Below are 21,750 nucleotides of genomic sequence, written 5' to 3'. Positions count from 1 at the left end.
CCTGATTAGGGATGCTAAGGCGGAGGATAAGGGAAAGGGAGGGGAGGGCTAGCTCCCGATTTAGGGATGCTAAAGGAGGGGGGAGGGGAAATGGGAGGGCTAGCTCCCTGGTTGGGGATGTAACCCGGTCAGTTTAGGGAGGGGGCGGGTAAGGCTAGCTCCCTGTTTGGGGATACTGGAGGGGTGAAGGAGGAGAGAAGGTGAAGGAGGTCTCCAGGGGCTGCGGAGACGAACCCCTAATGGAAGAGGAGGACTAAGAAAGGGTGTTTTGCAAGTCATGTTTGACCTTTGCATGCCCGTTCATCATGCTTATGTCCTCCACTAGCATGGTTATGCTTTGAGGGGGGTTGCACCGCACATCCGGAGACCCCGGGGCATCCGACTGGGAAAATAAAAAACTGGGATGAGATATATGGGCAACCAGGGTTAAATAAACTTTAGGGGCTTGTGTGGAGTGTGCAGGATTAACCCTTATGCTATCCTAGGCACTTTGACATTGGGAGTGAGGTCATCTAAACTCCACAAGACAGTACACTGAACTATTTTCTTCAAATATTTGTGATCTTCACTGGTGTCCATGGACAACATGAAATCCTTTATCCACCTTTGTCATGGTTGGGATAATATGTCAATGTAAGGGTGGGGTCATAGGATAGAAAAAGGGTTAAAAGCTATTTCAGAGTCAGCTCTGCTCTGAGATATAAATCCATAGGGGTGGGCCATGGTAAAGAAGCTCTTACCTTGTTGCGGCTGTTGGTTGTCTTCAAGGTGCCAAGCGGGAGTTGGTTTAAGTTCCATTGGGCATTGCCCTGAGATGCAAGTATGGTCAACTACCCCTGGCTGTAGCCTGCAGAACGCTAAACGTTGCGGAAACTGCACTAGTTAAGAGTCTCTAATGACTTGTTATTGGCCTCAGATAAGGGACTACTTTCTATTCTGGTCCTGTTAGACCTCAGTGCAGCCTTTGACACTATCGACCACAATATTTTACTCCATAGATTAGAGCAGGACATAGGGATCAGAGGATCTGCTCTCCAGTGGTTTAAATCCTATCTGTCTGATAGATATCAGTTTGTTAATGTAAATGGACATTCCTCTCAGTGCACTCGAGTTAACTATGGAGTCCCACAGGGCTCAGTTTTAGGACCCATCCTGTTCACGCTTTATATGCTACCCCTAGGAAACATAATCAGGAAACACAGCATTAATTTTCATTGTTATGTCGACGATACGCAGTTGTATTTATCCATGAAACCTGACCAGTATGATGATATAGAGAAACTGAACGCCTGCATCAGAGACATCAAGACCTGGATGACAATTAATTACCTCCTCTTGAACCCAGAAAAAACTGAGGTCATTATACTAGGTCCTAAAAACCTCAGAGATACTCTGTCTGCTCAGATAGTCTCCCTGGATGGTATAAGTATAGCCCCCAATTCCACAGTTGGAAACCTTGGGGTTTTATTTGACCAGGACTTATCATTTAAGGCTCACATATCTCAGGCGTGTAGAACTGACTTTTTTCACCTGCGGAATATTGCTAAGATCAGAAATATGCTTTCTAGGAGTGATGCTGAAAAACTCATTCATGTATTTGTTACGTCGAGGCTGGATTACTGTAACTCCTTGTTAGCAGCGTGTCCTAAGAGTTCCTTAAGAAGTCTCCAGCTTGTTAAGAACGCAGCAGCTAGATTGTTAGCAGGAACTAGCAGAAGAGATCACATCACTCCTTTGTTAGTTTCACTCCATTGGCTCCCAGTTGATTCTAGAATCAAGTTCAAGATCCTTCTGTTAATCTATAAGGCCTTACATGGACTGGCCCCGTCCTACATTAAGGACCTCATAGTCTCTTACCATCCAATAAGAACACTTCGCTCACAAAATGCAGGACTGCTTGTGGTTCCTAGAATTGGTAAAAGTACGGTCGTGGGGGCGGCCGTGGTGCAGCGGTAGGGCAGTCGTCCCATGATCGTAAGGTTGCAGGTTCGATTCTCGCCTTGCATGCCCATGAGTCGAAGTGTCCTTGGGCAAGACACTGAACCCCACCTTGCCTCTGGTGGTAGGCGGGCGCCTGTGTTTGGCAGCGGAGCGACCACCAGTGTGTGACTGTGTGTGTGAATGTGTGTGTGACTGGGTGAATGGGTCTGTGACTGTGTTGACAAATGGTATGACTCAGGAGATACCACTTGGACAGGTATGACTGTTTTGTAACTGTATCTGTTATTAGTGACCTGAAGGAGGCGCTGTTTTACTCTGGATGTTGGAGCAAGCTTTCTGTTCGGTCCTGTTAATAAAGTCAAGCCGGTGAATGGCTAAAGAGAGACGTGGCTGCCCGTCGTAATTTCTTCATAATTATTCCGCTGCAGGTAGGCAAAAGGTGTAAGCCTACACTGAGGAACTAAACCTGCTAACAGGTTATGGGCCCAGAGACCGCAAGGAGCATTCTGAGAGTCTGACGACGGACACGTGCTATCGCAAGACGTCTGTTTGCCAACGTAAAGCAGGAATTAGCTGGAAGCTATCGCTACCTTAGCTACGGACATAAAATGACGAACAGAACCAAGATTAAGTGGCCCACATTCGACGGGAGAGCAGAGGAGTATGAGCTCTGGGAAGAAAGGATGTTATGCTGCATGCACAGTGCAGGACTGAAGCAGACAATCCTGAATGAGCCTGCCGGTCCTCTGTCAGTGGAAGAACAAGCACGTGACAACAAGCTGAACGCTGATGCATATTGCGCGCTGGCGCCATTACTGGATAACACCAGCTTGGGACTGATATTCAGAGACACTAAAGACAAAGGCAGAGAGAGTCTCAAAGTGTTAAGAGAACACTACATCGGCAAAGGTAGGCCCCGGATTGTCTCCCTGTACATAACATTGACCTCACTGAAGAAAGCAGACACAGAGACTGTTACAGAGTATGTCATCAGAGCAGAGCAAATCATTACAGCGCTCAAGAGTGCAGGTGAAGCACCGAGTGAGGGACTGATGATGGCAATGATTATGAGGGGACTTCCAGAAAAATACAAGCCATTCACGCTGATGGTTACACATAGCTCTGCAGACATGAAGCTGGGAGAGTTCAAAGCCAAATTAAGGAACTTTGAGGCCTCTGAAGACATAGACCCCGTAGCAGATGAGACGGGAGAGAGAGTGCTGAAAGCCCGAGCGGCTCCAAAGAAAAAGAGCGGACCTTCAACGGACCTGGTTTGCTGGAGATGTGGAGAAAAGGGGCACAGAAAAGATGATTGCTCAAAGAAAGCTTGGTGTAGTTCATGCAAGAGCACAAGTCACACAGATAAAGCGTGCAGAAAGAAAGAACGTGGACGTGGCTCTCGGTGCGCTCGTGCTCAAGATGACTGCTGCGACAGCAGAAGCCATAAAGTGGATTGCAGGCGGGACGACACCAGGGGAGCTGCAGAAAAGGAAGACTTCACGTTTAAGACGGAGACGAAAGATGCCAGCAGAGCTGCACAGCAGATCCAGATAAAAGGCCTGGTCGTGGACACAGGTGCATCGTCCCACATTATTAACGACAGGAGCCGGTTCAAGAGTTTCGACAGCACCTTCAAGCCAGAGAGACACAGCATGGAGCTTGCAGACGGAAAGCGTACTTTTGGGTTGGCACAAGGCAGAGGGGATGCACAGGTATGTCTCCTGGACAGTAAAGGGCGCCGCTGTACAGTGACGTTGAAGAACGCCCTCTACATCCCCTCATTCCCACAAGAACTCTTCTCGGTGAAGTGTGCAACTGCTAATGGTGCCAAGGTACACTTTGATGAAGGTAAAGATGTTCTTGAGGTGCCTGATGGCACCAAATTTACCATTCATGTGTTTAAAAGGATGTACTACTTACAGACAGATTTTGGTGAAAATGATGTTTGTAATGTCAGTTATGATATCCAAACCTGGCACGAGATCATGGGTCACTGCAACTACGAAGACATACTGCGATTGCAGGATGTAACAGTCGGCATGCACATTAAAGGTGCAAAACGTAAGCCTGATAAAGAATGTGATGTATGCATAAAAGGAAAGTTCACCCGAACGAGAAACAGAAATCCAACTGACAAAGTTAAGACACAACTTGAACTTGTGAACACAGATCTAGCTGGTCCAGTAAACAATGAATCAATAGATGGTTTCAAGTATATGCAGTCTTTTACAGATGTGTATACAGGGGCTGTTTTTGTTTACTTCCTGAAAGCAAAAAGTGATGCAACTCAAGCCACTGAGAAGTTTCTGGCTGATGTAGCACCTTATGGTACTGTGAAATGCATTCGGTCAGACAATGGGACTGAGTTCACCAGTAAAGAGTTCCAGACGCTACTGAGGAAGAACAAAATCAGACATGAGATGTCCTGCCCATATTCCCCACACCAGAATGGGGTAGCAGAGAGGGAAGGGCGCACCCTTTTTGAGATGGCTCGGTGTAAGCTTATTGACAGTAATCTGCCTAAGAGCCTTTGGCATTATGCCATTCAGGAGGCAGCTTACACCAGGAATCGATGCTTTAATAAGCACACGGGTACTACCCCCTATACAGCTCTGACAGGTAAAAGGTGTGATCTGGCAAAGATGCATAAGTTTGGATCAGTGTGTTATGCCTACCAACAAGATAGGGGTAAACTAGACTCCAAGTGTGAAAAAGGGCTCTTCGTAGGACATGATAAAGGCAGTCCAGCTTTTCTGGTCTATTATCCCAGTACAGGGAAAGTACAAAAGCACAGACTGGTGAAATTCATCACAAAGACAACCTGTGAGAACGAGACCCAGACTCAGGAGCTAGATGTTGACTCCTTAGGAGACTGTGAGGAGAGAGAGGCACTGCAGCCCAGTTGCCCCATCACAGATGAACAGACAGATGATCTACAGTCACCAGAAAATGACGCAGAAGAACACCCTAGAGTGATGACACAGGTTTCGAGCAGTAGGAAATACCCCACCAGAGAACGTAAACCCCCGGGGTATCTGAAAGATTATATTCAGGGAGATGCCAAGGAGGAAGACAGTATGCTCACTAGCATAGACTACTGCTACCGAACAGTTTGTGGTGTGCCACTAACCTTTAAAGAAGCTATGTCATCGACAGAATCAGGAAAGTGGAAGAGAGCTATGGATGAAGAGATCAAATCCTTAGAGGATAATCAGACTTTTACCCTGACTACATTGCCAGAAGGCAGAAAGACAGTGGGAGGTAGGTGGGTGTACTCCATTAAGGAGAACAATGATGAACATGAACAATACAAGGCCAGATTTGTGGCTAAAGGATATAGTCAGAGGGCCGGGATTGATTTTGGCGAGACATTCTCACCTACAGCTAATCTGACCAGTGTACGTGTTGTGATGCAGAAGGCAGCCCAAGACAACCTAACATTACACCAGATGGATGTCAAAACAGCTTATCTGCATGCACCCATCGATCGAGACATTTACATGGAGCAACCTGAAGGTTACAAAAAAGGGGAAGGAAACCTGGTGTGTAAGCTAAAAAAATCCATCTATGGTCTGAAACAGTCGGGGCGCAATTGGAATGAGATGCTTCACACATGTCTGACAGATAACAATTTTACTCAGAACCCAGCAGACCACTGTGTCTATACAAAAGAGTCGAAACAGGGAGAAAAGGTAATAATCGTCATCTGGGTGGATGATCTTATCCTTGCAGCCAGTAACATCAAAAGTCTAAACCAGGTGAAGGCGTTACTTTCCACCAGGTTTAAGATGAAGGATCTTGGTCAATTAAAACACTTTCTAGGCATAGACTTCAGCCAATCTGATGGCTGTGTAAAAATGTCTCAAGAGAGGTATGTTGAAAGGATCCTGAAGCGCTTTGACATGCAGGAGTGTAGAACAAGGGAGACTCCATGTGACCAAAAGCTAAATTATTCGGAGGACGCACCTAAAATGGCAGATGTTAAAACATACAGAGAGGCTGTTGGCAGCCTTATCTATCTGGCCACCTCCACAAGACCTGATTTATGTTTTGTGGTAAGCAAACTCTCACAACATTTTGCTGATCCCACAGATGAGCATTGGGTTACAGTCAAACACGTTTTGCGTTACCTCAGAGGGACTGCTAACAAACAACTTTGTTTCCGAAAAAGCAGTGAGGGCCTGGGTCTTCAGGCATATAGCGACGCAGACTGGGGGGCAGACACCAGTGATAGGCGGAGTACGACCGGTTACTGCGTAACTATGAGCAAAGACAGCTCATTGATCTCGTGGAAGACCAAAAAGCAACCAACAGTAGCCCTATCTACTTGTGAAGCCGAGTACATGGCTCTCGCCCTAACAATTCAGGAGTGTATCTATTTGGAACAGCTGCTGAAAGGCATGGATACACATGAGTATTTGAAATCTGTGGTTTATGAAGACAACCAGGGGACCATTGCACTTGTCAGAAACCCAGTGAACAGACAAAGATGCAAACACGTGGACATAAAATATCACTTTATCAGGTCCACCATAAGAGATGGGAAGATATCACTTGTCTACTGCCCCACAGAAGACATGGTCGCAGATGTTATGACTAAACCTGTCACTAAACTGAAGTTGATGAGGTTTTCACAGATCATGTTTGGTGAATAAGTGTTTTGACATTTAAGTGATTTGATTTGTTTATTTTTGTTTTATTTGACAATGTTAATGTACAGTCTACAAGTCATTCATAAGTGGGAGTGTTGACAAATGGTATGACTCAGGAGATACCACTTGGACAGGTATGACTGTTTTGTAACTATCTGTTATTAGTGACCTGAAGGAGGCGCTGTTTTACTCTGGATGTTGGAGCAAGCTTTCTGTTCGGTCCTGTTAATAAAGTCAAGCCGGTGAATGGCTAAAGAGAGACGTGGCTGCCCGTCGTAATTTCTTCATAATTATTCCGCTGCAGGTAGGCAAAAGGTGTAAGCCTACACTGAGGAACTAAACCTGCTAACAGACTGTAAAGCGCTTTGTCCTTGTAGGAAGAAAGGCGCTATATAAGTATACGCCATTTACCATTTAGGGTTGGAGGTAGAGCGTTTAGCCACCAAGCCCCTGTTTTCTGGAATAAGCTCCCAGCTCATGTAAGAGAGGCCGACTCAGTTTCTACATTCAAAGTTAGACTGAAAACATTCCTCTTTGGACAGGCTTATTGTCAGACTAGTTAGTATTCAGAGATTATTTAACTTAATGTTAATGTGTTTAAACTAACTAACTATTTGTTTTGAAAGGCTGCTAGAAGTTGAAGCTGGGGTAACTATGGTGCTCTGGGGCTCTGTCCTCTTTTCTCATCTACTTCTACCCTTCCTCTCTTCTCTATGTTTGATCATGATTTATCATTTAGTTCTCCATGCTTCTGTTTGGTACAGTGCGATTCATGTATTGTCACTCTTTCCCTCTCCCCTCCTGGGGAGTGGGAGTGCTTCCAGACTCCAGTTGGCTCATCCGTGCTCCTGTTCCTGACCGTGTACCTCGCCTTTGCTCTCGCTCCTACACCTGGCTGTGGATCCTGCCTCTGGTTCGTTTTTGGCTCGTCTCTGCTCTGTACCTGGCCGTGTACCTCGTCTCTGTTCCTGCTCCTACACCTACCTGGCTGTGGTTCCTGTCTCCGGCTCGACACGGGCCCTTGACTGTCCCCCCCAACCACGGCTAGATGAAGCTCGTCTGCTGGACTTTATATATGTAGTTGTAGGGTTAGATAAGTTAATTCTTCCCTAAGAGTTCTGGTTAATCGCCTGTCCGTCCTGGGGGAGGATCCGTCCTTCATGTGGGCACCCCTGAGGTTTCCTCGTTTTTTCCGGAATCCGTTTTTTTAGGAGGAGGAAGCCCATCGAGACGACTGTTGTTGTGATTTTGGGCTATACAAATAAAATTGAATTGAATTGAATGCTGAAACGCTGTGGAATGTTAACCCCGCCCACACACGCTGTGGAATGTTAACCCCGTCCACGTTGGGCCTGTCTTCTTTGCATTTTACAAGTTTCCATGTGCAATACTGTCACCTACCTTTTTTTTTTTTTTTAGAAGTTTTTCCTTACAGTGAAGGGGGGATCTAAGGGCAGGAATGCCAGTTTAGTCTGTTTAATTAAAGTTTAGTATTATCCTATTGAATTCTATGCCTTTATGATCCTTTTTGATTGTATGTTTACTTTACAATTAGTGGTGAGAAGCCCATTGAGATGACTGTTGTGAATTTGGGGTATAAAAAATAAAAAATTGAATTAGGGAATTTATACTGCGGTTGCTGTCTTCTTCTATGCCTTTTACAAGTTTCCATGTGCATGTATTGGGGAATTAATAAAATTTGTCTGGCCTCACGGACCCGGACGAACTATGTGTGGCCGACTTTTATCCCTGGACGCACTTAAAATACGTGCAGACAATGGAGCAATGTGCATGGTAGCTGCATGCATTATGAGCGGCTAACGCGAATTCCGGTTTTTGTGTTTGAGGGCACGTAAATAAATGCAATTAACCACCTTTAGGATATGTGCAATCGTGCTTTAAGATTTTGTTTAGAAAAATGCTCCCTTTTATATATGGCTACAGGAGAAAAAAGGTTAGACTGAATAAAGCTGCTGAATGGGGGTCTAAGGGCAGGGATGCCAGTATAGCTTAGTCAGTTTTAGTTCATTTTAGTATTTTCCTATTGAACTCTTTGTATTCATGATCCTTTTGAGTTCATGTTTCACTTCGAAGCCCATCGAGACGACTGTTGTGATTTTGGGCTATACAAATCAAATTGAATAGAATGTAACATTAGTTGTCTCTTGGAAATAAAGTTTAACTGTACCTGTCGTTTATTGATCAAAGGTTTATTGTTGTATGTAAAATTATATCACAATAAAAAATATATAATTTATCACACCCAGGTTCCACTAAGATATAGTGTAATAACTTGTGTATTTCAGCTCAGTCTCACACAACTCAAGGAGTGCATGGTGTCCGGTGGGTTAAATGGGAAAAGTAAAACCGCTGACCCATGTTGGGCATGCGTGGGTTTTCTCCGGGCCTTCCTCCTTCCGTCCAAAACACGCTTAATAGGTAAATTGGTCACTCTAAAGTGTCAAAAGGTCTGCGATTGTGGTCCTGCGACAGACTGAAAAGCTGTCCAGGATGTTCCCTGCCTTCACCAGCAAGTGGCAGGGATAGACTCCAGCAGGCCAGTGACTCCCAAAGGGATAAAACGGAATAGAAGATGAATGAATGTAATGCTACAGTCGTCATAGCATTATACATATACAAATTTAGACAAAAAACATTTTAAAATAACCGCAGACACTGCGATTTACTGTTCCTCAAAACATACATACACCTTTAATTTGTGATTATCCATAATTTCTGTGCAAAATGCTTCACAGTCACTAAAAAACTGAAATGAAAAAACGAAAAGCTCCCTCAGTTCCTTCAATCTCTCGTCATCTTCACTCATGAGGGAGCAGTTTTAGAGCTCTTCAGAATCTCCGTCTCTTCTCCTTCATCCACCTTCAGAACCTCCGGCAGGGAACATCTTCCTTTAAAGGACTGCAATTTGCACCATGTGGCTGCCTCAATGGTGCCGTGTAGTAAAGTATCTTCTTCATGTCACCTTCCCCTACAAAGAGAATAGAATGAAAATGAAAAGATCCTGGACATCCCATCTCCTAAACTTTTATAATGAATACAATATTCTATTGTATTTGAAGGGGCATCTCAGGTCACCCAAATAATCTAAAGGAATGAAAGCATGCAGGGAAAAACTATGTATCTATGTGTACAACAGCTCTACCTTCAATAGGACCTGATGAGATTTTGATTTGATTTTTGATTTGAAATGGTTTATTTCAAGCAATCAAATAGAAATAATACACATAAACAATACAATTCATGGATTCAGAAGGCATGTTTTTCAGTGACGCATCTTCATCCTGAAAGTGGCAGAGGGATTAACAATAGCCTCAAAGAAGACCTTTAATATGTGTCCCATGAATTCAATGACCTCCTCTCACCTGGAGTTTCTGTTCCTCCTTTTTCTGGCCTGCATTCTTCTTCAGACCTTGGTGAATCAATGACAATGAATGTTCACTATCAAAATTTTAATAAAAGCTCAACCCATAGGCTGCTATGATTCAGCCACCATCGAAAAAACCCTCTCTGGACCCAAGTTGCTTTGAGTATTACAGACCAATTTCAAAACTACCTTTTTTGGCTAAGATCCTGGAAAAGCTAGTAGCTGAGCAGGTAATTTCCTTTTTAAATAAAAATAAATTATTTGAGACCCTTCAATCTGGGTTTAAGGCCAACCACAGCACAGAGACTGCCTTGCTGAGAGTAATGAATGACCTTTTAATGGCTGCAGACTCAGGAAAAATATCGATTTTAGTTCTTTTAGATCTCAGTGCAGCATTTGATACAGTGGACCACTCCATTTTATTACAACGTTTAAAATCTTGGGTTGGGTTTTCTGGCACAGTTTTTAACTGGTTTTATTCTTATTTATCGGACAGGTTTTTTAATGTTTTCATCGGCAATTCTTGCTCATCCAAGGTGAAAATGACATGTGGCGTTACCCAGGGTTCGGTACTGGGACCTCTGCTATTTTCAATTTACATGTTACCACTGGGGGAGATAATACGCCAACATAACCTTAATTTTCATTTTTATGCCGATGATACGCAACTGTACTTATCTTTTAAACCTGGTGACCTTGGTCTTTTAAATAATCTCAATAGCTGCATTGCTGATATTAAAACCTGGATGGCCCAAAATTTTCTGCAGTTGAACATGGACAAAACTGATGTGATTATTTTTGGTTCAGTTGAGGTCCGACATGGTGTGGCTTCGAAATTGGAGTCTCTATCGAACAATGTTTCTTCAAGCTGCAGAAATCTGGGGGTGATTTTTGATACTGATCTTAATCTGGAGACACATGTTAAATCAGTGGTCAAATCTTGTTTCTGGCAACTACATAGGTTATACAGGATAACCCCCCTCCTATCAAAAAAATGTCTTGAGATGGTGATTCATGCTTTCATTTTTTCCCGTTTGGACTATTGTAACGCACTCTACACATGCCTTTCACAGCAGAGTGTGTATCAACTCCAGTTAGTCCAAAATGCTGCCGCCAGACTCATAACTGGAACCAGAATGAGAGACCACATCACTCCAGTTTTAGCGTCTTTGCACTGGCTCCCAGTCCGTTTTAGAATAGATTTTAAGATTTTATTGATTGCTTTTAAAGCACTCTGTGGTCTGGCCCCTAAATATATAGCCGATCTCCTCACTCCTTACGTACCTGGTCGCAATCTTAGATCTTTGGCAAAAGGCCTTTTAACAATCCCACAATCTAGATTGAAGACCAGGGGAGATGGGGCCTTTGCTGTAAGAGCCCCAACACTCTGGAACAGTCTCCCTGAAGAGATCAGGCTCGCTGGGTCCCTACCAGTATTTAAATCTCTTTTAAAAACTTACCTCTTCAGGTGTGCTTTTAATGATTTTATTGGTTCTTAAATCTAAACATTGTATTTTATTGATTTTATTGATTTCATTGTTTTCTTGATTTTATTGATTTTACTGATTTATCTATTTTATTGATTCTAACCACTATCACCATCTCATATGTGTGCTGGTTTTATTTCTCCATACTGGAAACTGTTTTTAACACTGATTTTGTCTCATATTAACTGTACAGCACTTTGTAATCTGGATTTCGAAAAGTGCTATATAAATAAAGTTTATTATTATTATATTATTATAGTTTTCAGTAAAATATGTACTAAAAAATAAGGATTTTAAAAGTGGGATCATATAAAGAGCACTTACAGCATTGGAAAGTTTGTTATTATATGAAGACACCACCATCTCCTAATTTGCTGCATGTTTTCCTTTCAAAGAAATAAATACAGAGTAGGTTAGTTTGTGCCACAACCCAAAAGGGTCTTGAATTCACTCGACACAACTGACCAGAATTTACACACACCTCACTGAAATCCCACTTAGTCCCAGTGAAAATGTGAAAGTCAAAGACTACATGTTAATATATAGAATCAATGAGACATTTCTGAATGTGTATATCTTTATATACCATGGTCACTTACAAAAGAAATAAATATTAACCAGTTTTTAGCCCTTAATTCTTGTTTTCACTTTTGAATGCACTCACAGCAGCCAATCAGAATCGAGTTTTCACCCATTGTATAATTCATGTTAAAACCCTTCAGTTCAAAAAGCAAAAGGGGAAATTTTTTATCAAAAACTATTTGTGACTTTAAAACTGTAGGAAAAAAGCACAATACATTTGAAAACACGAAATAACAGCCTCATCTGCAGCGTAACGGAATAATTGTCGTGGAAAAGCGAGCAATAATCACAACAAGAGTTTTCTTTTCATAAACTTACCGTTTTTTCGTTGATGCGTTTCTCCATTTTGAAAAACAAAGAAGAGCTGCACTGACTTCTTCTTGTAGTTTAACCCTTGTCCCATCCTATGACCCCACCCTCACATTGAAGTGTTCTCCCAACCATGACAAAGGTGGATAAAGGTGGAAAGATTTCATGTAATCCATAGACACCAGTGAAGATCACAAATCATTGAAGAAAAAAGGTTCAGAGCACTGTCTAATGGGTCTAGATGACCCAACTCCCAACATTAAAGTGCCTAGGATAGCACAAGGGTTAAATGGCAGAGGGCACCAACGACAAGGTGCATAACCACCACCTACTGTGTTGGAGTATGGATAGAAGTGGGGGGCTACCTAACAAAAAAAACTATATTCTCCTTAATAATCTGGTTCTGCTCGAAAAACCTATAATTGCACCATTCAAATTTTCCTCCCCTCCAAAGAGCGTCTTCAAACTCAGCCGTTCACCATCTGGCAACCATACTTTATTCTCCAGCTGTCTTCTAAAATCTGCTTTACTGCAATCCCAACTGCACTGACGGAGAATCACATGCACGAGCTCAACGTGGGCGGGGTTAGCATTCCACAGCGTTCCAGCATTCCGCGACGGTGAGCGTTCCGCAGGCCGCAGCCAGGGCTTACTCCAGAGCTTGACTGACCCCATTTCTTTTTTCCCCTTTCTTCGGCTACCAGGGGTTGTTTTTTTTTTGTCATTCACACATAACGCATTGACATAAGGGTGGGGTCAAAAGAACCCTACGAGACAGCGCAGAGGTGATAGCAGACATCAAATCCTGTCCACACGGGAGGGTTAAAGACGCAAATGAGAACATCTACTAAATTATCAACAGCAAGTCTTGATTCAAATGTGGCTTTGGATACAGTATTTGTATATTGTCTGTTGCTGGTATCAGACAGTGGAACCAGAACGGGCACTATCTAGTGCATTTGTGGTAAAAGCAGAAGGTTGTGTGAAGAAGATGTCTATAGGTTAAAAAAAAAAACACATACAAGGATAATTGGGAGTTAAGGCTGTTTTTCTGGTTTGGATGAGAGGGACATAGATGAGGACTGGATGGAAAGGGCTACAATTCTATAATGTCTATAATCTTTCAGACAAAAGTGAACTGAAATGAACAATTACTGTCGTGCAAATCATAGTTTTAATAACAGACAAAATGGTTAAAACAAAACATGTCTAAATCATAGTGCAACTTTCCATAAGACAGATGATTGTTTAGCACAAAACAAATTTACTGGAGTTTTTTTAATGTTGTACTTTAGATTTCATGCTTAATACCTCAACAAAGACATAAACAGCATCAAAACAAACAATTTGTACTGTGAGATTGCAGGTCTTAACATTGGCTGAATCAAAAAAAATAAGCATTAAAATGTCTCTTGTCTTTTCATGTTTCTTAGAGTCTTTTTTGACGATGAAAATTGGGATTACTTCACTCCGGTTTTGGCTCCACTCTGGTTTTCTTCTCTGTACCATTGCTGTTTCACTTTCTCACTCCTGCCCCCCTGAGGAAACTGGTGGTATAACTTATGAAGCCGTTCGGCATTCACATCAGCATCTTCTGCTCCCTCACAGCACCTTATCCAAGACTGAGGAATGGCCTCAATGCCATAATGGGCCCCTGCTATGGCACCAGCCATGCAGGCTATGGTGTCTGTGTCACCTCCAAGAGCCAAGCTATAAGCTATTGTCCTCTCCAGGCCACCGTAGCTCTCTGGAAGGCCTTCCAGAGGCTGCAGGCAGTGCAGGACACAGAAGATGGCAGTGGGGACAGAATGGAGTGCTGCAATCCCATTACCTTGGAGAAAAATGCAAATGTTGAGTGTAAGATAGTGAAGAGTAGAATCTGAATTCAAAGAATATTTAACAGTCAATATAGAGGGAAAAAAAACTACTCCATGAAGTACTTAAGAAAATTGAACAGCAAAATTAGACACAAAAATTGTAATTAAAAAAGATTTACCTGTTTGTTTTTTCAAGTTCAATTGTCTTAGTAAATGACAGACAAGCCCATGCTATTTGGTCATTCCATGTTAACAGAAATAAAGTTACTGTAGTCTGAGTTCTTGTAATGAGAAATTTAAAATTTGGAAAACAGTACAACCGATAAACTCTAAATAAATTCACCAGATTTTAAAAGTAAAAGGGAAGCAGACCCATCATTAATCAATTACATGTTTTAAAAAAATCTTTTTTAGGCAAATGGGAACACAGCTGAGTAGTGTGAACTGGTTTCTGATCTAGCTGCAGACAAGAGTTTTTTAATGCTCCTACGACGACCAACTTTGGTCACTGAACACAAAGTTCATTATAAACTTCATAGCCTTTCAGCAGATGGAGTAAGAGGCTCAGGGGGTGTTTGTGTGTGAAGCAAGCTGATTCATTTTTGACATTTTTTTGTTTTCTGTCCTTAGCTGCTATTAAATGCAAGGTTTCTTCTTTTAATGAGGGCCAATGATCTTTGCAAGTTGTTTGTAGTCCTTCTTTGTTTGGTTAATTCTTATTCTGACAATTTAGGAGAGGGAGGTGTTAAAACCTCGTTAAAACCTGTGCCATGTGAACACATATTTAGTACAAAAGAAAACATTTAAAAATAAGCAGCTAATCATTTGCAATTCATTTGGATCTGAATCTCTTCACAGATTTAGCCTACTTGTCAATGCTGTAAGAGAATGTATGATTATGCTCCGTTCTGACTGTACCAAAAAGTTTATGTGTTTGAGTTTCTTGAGCTCATCACTTCTAGGGATGACTCCATCATGTTCTTTAAATGTGAAGATGTGCTGCTGGCACAACTTAACCTACCCCCTTTGGCACAAATTACACCGATCCCGCCATTTTGAGGAAAAAAAAAAAAATCATACCGCAGGCTTTAAGACAGCATCATGCTAACTGTACAAAAGTTATCTATAATTGTTCGGACGTACAAATGAAAAAACCTCGGCCATGGAATTTTTACTTTGTTTTTTAACTAAAATGTGTCTCCCTTCTTTGGAGGATGGGTGAAATGGTTGCCTCTTCCAAATTGTTGGGTCGAATCACTCACTGGTTTTCTAGATAAGAGGGGTGGCACTATTTGCCCCTTGGCACAAATTACCCCACTCTCCCCTGTTTTGTTTAACCTTTTTCTTTAATATACAGGACACAGTTTTTTGTGGGTGTATTAAGACTGGACATATTTGGTTGGCTTAAAGCAGGGGTGCTCATTACGTCGACCGGTCGATCTTCAAGACATGAGGGTAGATTGCAGGCCAGCAAACCCAAACAACCCAAAAAATAAAAATGTACTTCTAAAAAAAATCCACCAGCCAATCAAAATCCTCACAGATAAGTACGGGACATGATTGACATGCAGAACGGCCAATCGGACATCCTCTGATACACATGTCACTGCACATGCGTGTTTATATTCATTGAGCGCAGATTCAGTCTGTCATCAGAAAGTCGCTTTCTGCCCCGCAGCAGGTCAAGTCCCCGGCAGAAGACCACTCCGGAGGGTCACTGCGTGGGTCCTCTGCAGTTCCCACCCGATAAATAAGAGCTCATTAAGGAAGCAGTGTTTTCCGTGGCACTCGCTTCATATGGAGCCAGCAGCACCTTTGAAATGCCACGCTCCCCGCATTGCACGGTTTACAGCAGAGAATGAAATACGATAGTCGCTGCTTTCTGTCTTTGTAATAAAACGCCTCATCTGTTAATAAAAAATATCTTTGTGCAATCTTACAGTGTAGTTTTGAATTATCAGTACGTAAACAACAAAGTACAAATAAACATGTAACTAATAAGTAAGGGTTAATGGACGACGAAGTGTGCATTATTACTTTTTAACGTGGAAGCCTGGAGGACGGTTGCTTCATTTAAGCTAGGTGACCGGAACTTCTTTTTTCACCGTGCGGTTATCAGGTTTTAACGCACACCCAGCAGCCAATCAGAATCGAGTATTCACCCGGACCATGGTATAATCATAACTAACAAATATGTCTATGAAGACTCTCATTCATCCAGGTTGATTCCATCATAATAGTAGGTGTAGGGGCTGTCATCTGGACTTCAACCTACTACTATGACATAACTAACAAACATGTACTAATAGTGTACACACAGGTAGATCTTCAAGACATTGTCGACTCCAAAGTAGCTCACATGCCAACAAAGTGTGAGCACCCCTGGCTTAAAGTTGCTGTTGTGTTGCTAGTCCTTCAGTCATCGTCATAAATCCTTAAAATCGGTCTGGCAGTTTGTATTCCATAGTCCTTTAAAAATCTGTGCCCCCAGCATGTAAAGAACATTGGTTAGCTGATATTACAGAACAGTGCTGTGTACGTAAGGAGGCGTGATGCTCAGCTGCAATTGTTTTACCAATGAATAAACCTTGTCCTCAGTAAAAATAAAGTAATTTTAACAAATAAACTTTTTGTAGTGCATCTCCTTTGTGTTGCTTGAGGAGTCTGTCTCACGACCATCAGTTGACTGGAAATCATAATCACTGTTTCCTATAAATCCTTTTTTCATTTGGTTTCTGAAATTTTGTTTTGATTTCTAAAATGTAATGTTTTTTTAATAATTGTTTTGCTTTTTGAATTGTGATCTTGAAAATGCGTTTGCACTGAGTGCTTTGTTTGGGGCCACTGCAGCTTTTTGGATATTTCTGCATAGCAAGTGGTAGTGAGATAACAATAAGTAAATTGGGCAAAAAAAAAATTCACCGTGATCCCAGATGTGTACTGACCAAGTTCAGAGATGACTTCCTCTATGCTGACTTTGCTTCTGTTCATCAGGTCTCTGACTCTGTGAAGACGCTCACAGAAAGGCTTTTCTGCTTCCTTTAAGCTGGAGGAACACAGTGAACGAAACACTTTGAAGCATTAAACAAAACTGCAATTCTAGACAGATCAAGGTGGTGTTGCAGTAATTGAACTCACATCCTTGCATCATTGCGTGCCTCTTTGTTGTCCTCCACTTCCTCCATCTCTGCAATAAGATCGTTTATGAACTGCAGAGGCAGGTCTAGCGCACCTTGCAGGGAAAAATGAACAGCTAAGGCCTGCAGGATTGCTCCGTTGTAGCCCAAGGAGCAGGAGTGTGTCAACATGGCACCAAGACGGGCAAACTGCAAAGGAAACGGTTTAAAGCTTTTAGCAGCCAAAAAGAAATACTTTGACAGGATTGTGTGTGCTTTAGAGCAGGGGGGGGGTCCAACTTGATTTCTCAGGGGGGCAAAAAAATCAAAAACATGTTGAAAGTTGCGGGCAGTGGCGGTTCTACACTAACTTACTCCCTGGGCGAGTAACCCCCCCCCCCCCCCCCCCCCCCCCGCACACATACAAAATTTGACAACATCCTGTTGTGTTCCCTATCTTTTATTTGGCCATTTTACACAAAAAAATGTATGAATTTTCTAGACTCGTATCACAAGGGGGGGCAAACTCAGTCGCACAGGGGGCCTAAATTAAAAACACGCTTTAGGTTTTGGGCCGAAGAAGATAAACATTTACTGAACACACTAAAGCTAATTTTTTAAACCTTTAATACTGAATTTTTAAAACATAAATATGAATAAAACAGACAGGAACATTAATCCAGAGTAACTCAAGTTAAACCTTAAATAACGTTTAATATTTTGCCCTCAATAGAAATATATTCTGTCAAAATTATACAAATATGAACATGCTGCAGAACAAAACAAACAAACCCTGGAGATATTAATAATAAGAGATATTATAAATATGAGACCTGTAGTGAATATGTTATCAACACCACATTTCGCCGGGCCATTAATAACAATACTATGATCTTGAGGGCTGTAGAATGTTACATGGCGGGCTGGATGCGGCCAATAGGCCAAGACTTTGACGCGTGTTTTAGAGTGCAACAGTGGTCAATTGTTAAGTTGTGAAGGTGCAGAATAGGAACACTCATTTGCAATTTTTAGATGAAAATATGTGCAGGTAAAGGAGCACAGAAGCCTGGAATGAAAGGCGACCGCTCACCCTTTTAACATCCGCCCTGTCAGGAAATGTCAGAGCAAAGGGCGCCGTCCTCATGGCCCCTCCATTGCCAAAGGATCCCCGACCATTAAACTGATCTCTGGCTGGCTGATATACGTCACTAAGCTGGAACGATGAGAGCTTTTTCAATACCTGTATCACTCCGTTACCATACCCACGACCTGGGGAGGTACTATACTCCTTTGCAAACCTGTGAGAACAAGAAAAAGAGACCTGCTGTTTCTGACATGAGGTGAAAAATGTCCAAACAGTGATAGAAGTCAGTGCACCTGCGAGCCAGGTCCTGTTCATCAAACCCCGCTCGAGTGAGAAGAGACTGAACCACACAACGAGTCATTGCTGTGTCGTCACTGTATTCAAGGACGCCTAAAAAAAACACAGAAAATCCATCTCAGCTCATCTGCATCTGTATCAAATCATTAAAACTCATTAAAACCCATCAAAGTACTTGATCACTTGGTGTACTTTTAAGTATATATTTGAACATTTTTTAAGGTGGATTTGAAGTGCAAACTACATCAACAAATCACTCGATGCAAAAACATATTAAAGATCAACAAGCACAATAAATAATATAAAAACGTTATATTTTAGGAATCAAAACAAAATTCCAGAAACCAAAATGCAATAAAAAAAAACATTATCACCCCAAAAAAAGCAACGAAATAAAAATGAAATGTCTTAGAAAAAAGTTTATCCCAGAAATCAAAAGAAAATATTTAAAAAATTATACAAAATATGAAACTGGAAGAGGTAGGTAAAGGAAAAGGTAAGTCTGCAGACCTCACAGCGAAGACAATGTCACTGATTGGATGATCCTGTTTGTTCACCTTTTCAACAGGAAGTTATTAGGCATCCCAATTTCTTCCTACAAATTATATTTCTTTAAGCTTCTGGTCACAGATGCAAAACTTTGGGGATCTCTTAAACAATTCTTTACCACAGTTCAGGTAAAACATATTTCTGCTCTGCCTCTTCTTCGAAACACATCCAGTGACATCCCATAATACCTACCTTTGCTACTTTCATTTTTTTAACATTTCATTAGGATTTCTGGAAATCATAATCACTGTTTCCTATAAACCCTTTTTCGTTTTGGTTTCTGGAATTTTGTTTAGATTTTTTTAAATGTCATGTTTTTTTAATAATTGTTTTGGTTTTTTAATCTTAATCTGCCGCAGAAGGACAAAGACCATAACAAGCAAAGTCTGCAGACCGTACAGCCAAAAAAACGTATAAACTCTATTAAATCAAGAAGGACGGCTGTCAATCAGCAACAAAAGATGGAATTACCAACCTTGGACAATCAACACAATATGGACCTTTATATTTCCTTTTTCATTACCTTATAATTGTAATAATAAAATTGTTTAATCAATTATAGAAGATGGTTAAAGTAACTGATCTATAATTATGTCACTTCACTTGCCCCATAAAATGATTCATGATTTTTTAATGAAAATTAATCTGCAACCTATAAGGTCTTACACTGTATGACCCCATCCTATATCAAAGACCTCATAGTCCCTTATCATCCAAATAGAATACTTCATTCACAAAACGCAGGACTGCTTGTGGTTCCTAGAATTAGTAAAAGTACAGTTGGAGGTAGAGCGTTCAGCCACCAAGCCCCTGTTTTATGGAATAAGCTCCCAGCTCATGGAAGAGAGGTCGACACAGTATCGACATTCAAAGTTAGACTGAAAACATTCCTCTTCGGACAGGCTTATTGTCAGACTAGCTAGTATTAAAAGATCATTTAACTTAACGTTAATCTTTTTTAAATTAAACTTAATAACTATTAGTTGTTAGTAGGGTGCTAGAAGTTTGAAGCAGGGGAAACTATGGTGCACTGGGGTTCTGTCCTCTTTTCTTGATCATTATTTATCATTTAGTTCTCCACGTCTCTATTTGGTGCAGTGCGATTCATGTACTCTCCTTCTTTCGGAGTGCTTCCAGATTCCAGTTGACTCATCCGTGCTCCTGTACCTGACCCTGTACCTCATCTCTGGCTCGCCTCCTCCACTGCTCCTACACCTGGCTGTGGATCCTGCCTCCGGCTCTTCTCGCACCCCCAGCCATCCACCAACTTCATCTGGATGAACCTCATCTACTAACTAGACGTTCAATATGTAGTTGTAGAGTTAGATAAGTTAGATAAGTTAATTTCTTTTCTATAAGTTCTGGTACATGGCCTGTCGGTCCTGGGGGAGGATCCCTCCTTCATGTGGGCACTCCTGAGGTTTCTTTGTTTTTTCCGGAATCTGTTTTTTTTTTAATGAGTTTTTCCTTACAGCGAAGGAAGGTCAAAGGGCAGGGATGCCAGTTTAGTTTAGTCTGTTTAGTTGAAGTTTAGTATTTTCCTATTGAATTCTATGCATTTATGATCCCTTTGATTGTATGTCTACCTTACAATTACCAGTACGAAGCCCATTGAGACGACTGTTGCTGTGAATTTGGGCCATATAAATAATATTAAATTGAATATTTATCATAATAACAACAACAATAATATAAAAACAAAACAGTGACTTATTTTTCTAAAGGGTAAAATAAGACTTTGTAGCCTACTGGGTTGTTGTCAGTAAGATTTTGACCTATGTCTCTAAGTATTGAATGTTGCTGCAGACCCCTGTGCTATAGTATAGTATTATGGCATGGATGGATAACATAACATTAGCAGTTTGGGTGTCATCTGGATTTCACCGACTGGCAAAATGTTAGCGCATTGACGCCGGTTCGGAAGGCAATAACCCGACGTTTCGTGCGTAAAAAGCGCAGCTTGTTATTTGAGGTGACGCGTCTGCGTCAGTCAGGTTGCTGGTTGTTGTGACCGCTCTGTAATAAATGTTAGGGGTTAGGCTGCAGGATTGCGGTGTGTCTGCGGCTGCAGGCTAAAACCAGCAGCAGCAGCCATGTGGAAAAGCTGACCGTTTCCTTTGGTTTCGTCGTCCAGGCCGCTCAAGTGCTGCAGCACGCTCTCCATGGGGACCTCCTCCGCTCCTTCAAACTCTCCGCCGATGCAGTCCCCCAGAACGCCCGCGACCAAAGCTCCCCTGAATCGGGACAAAGACGCCGGCCCCCCCGCTGCCACCGCTCTCACCGCCGTCATTGCCATTCATTCACCGGGGAGGAAACTTCCGTTTGCGCCTAAAGAAATGTCCTCCTCACCAGCGCAGTTTTAGCTACAGAAATAAAAACAAATGTTGATAGATGATCGGCCGCATTGATCCGCTTCCTGACGTCTATCTGACTCCGGGTGAGAGGTCAGATCCGTCAACCATAGCAGTAACATAGAATAGACTGAGGCGTCACAGGAAAACAGGCTGGAACACGTTCTAGTTCACACATTT

The 21,750-nt window shown here is 41.9% G+C and overlaps 2 protein-coding genes across 2 annotated transcripts; one reads left to right on the top strand and one right to left on the bottom strand.

Annotated features, from left to right (window-relative positions):
• Window positions 1–2,130: 2,130 nt before the first annotated feature.
• On the top strand, window positions 2,131–6,854 carry LOC111946870. Its single transcript, XM_023951940.1, has 2 exons — window positions 2,131–3,789; window positions 6,759–6,854. Exons 1-2 carry the CDS (start codon window positions 2,550–2,552, stop codon window positions 6,764–6,766), a joined length of 1,248 nt encoding a protein of 415 aa, XP_023807708.1. The 5' UTR covers window positions 2,131–2,549; the 3' UTR covers window positions 6,767–6,854.
• Window positions 6,855–13,507: 6,653 nt separating this feature from the next.
• Window positions 13,508–21,649, bottom strand: adprhl2 (ADP-ribosylhydrolase like 2). Its single transcript, XM_023952030.1, has 6 exons — window positions 21,329–21,649; window positions 18,667–18,763; window positions 18,380–18,587; window positions 17,312–17,499; window positions 17,119–17,219; window positions 13,508–14,187 (listed from the first exon to the last, which is right to left on the bottom strand). Exons 1-6 carry the CDS (start codon window positions 21,513–21,515, stop codon window positions 13,817–13,819), a joined length of 1,152 nt encoding a protein of 383 aa, XP_023807798.1. The 5' UTR covers window positions 21,516–21,649; the 3' UTR covers window positions 13,508–13,816.
• Between the last annotated feature and the right edge of the window lie 101 nt (window positions 21,650–21,750).

Source organism: Oryzias latipes, chromosome 22 (assembly GCF_002234675.1).
Source record: "Oryzias latipes chromosome 22, ASM223467v1".
Lineage (NCBI taxonomy): Eukaryota > Metazoa > Chordata > Actinopteri > Beloniformes > Adrianichthyidae > Oryzias > Oryzias latipes.
This window is presented reverse-complemented; position numbering and strand designations above follow the sequence as displayed.

What these genes read in the sequence shown, in the direction of transcription:
- LOC111946870 (XM_023951940.1), top strand. Translation starts at nt 2,550, where the DNA reads ATGACGAACAGAACCAAGATTAAGTGGCCCACATTCGACGGGAGAGCA.
- adprhl2 (XM_023952030.1), bottom strand. Translation starts at nt 21,515, where the DNA reads ATGGCAATGACGGCGGTGAGAGCGGTGGCAGCGGGGGGGCCGGCGTCT. An exon ending in GCACGCAATGATGCAAGGAT is followed by an intron (nt 17,220 to 17,311) that starts GTGAGTTCAATT and finishes GTGTTCCTCCAG; the next exon opens with CTTAAAGGAAGCAGAAAAGC. An exon ending in GGAAGTCATCTCTGAACTTG is followed by an intron (nt 14,188 to 17,118) that starts GTCAGTACACAT and finishes TTTTTCTCCAAG; the next exon opens with GTAATGGGATTGCAGCACTC.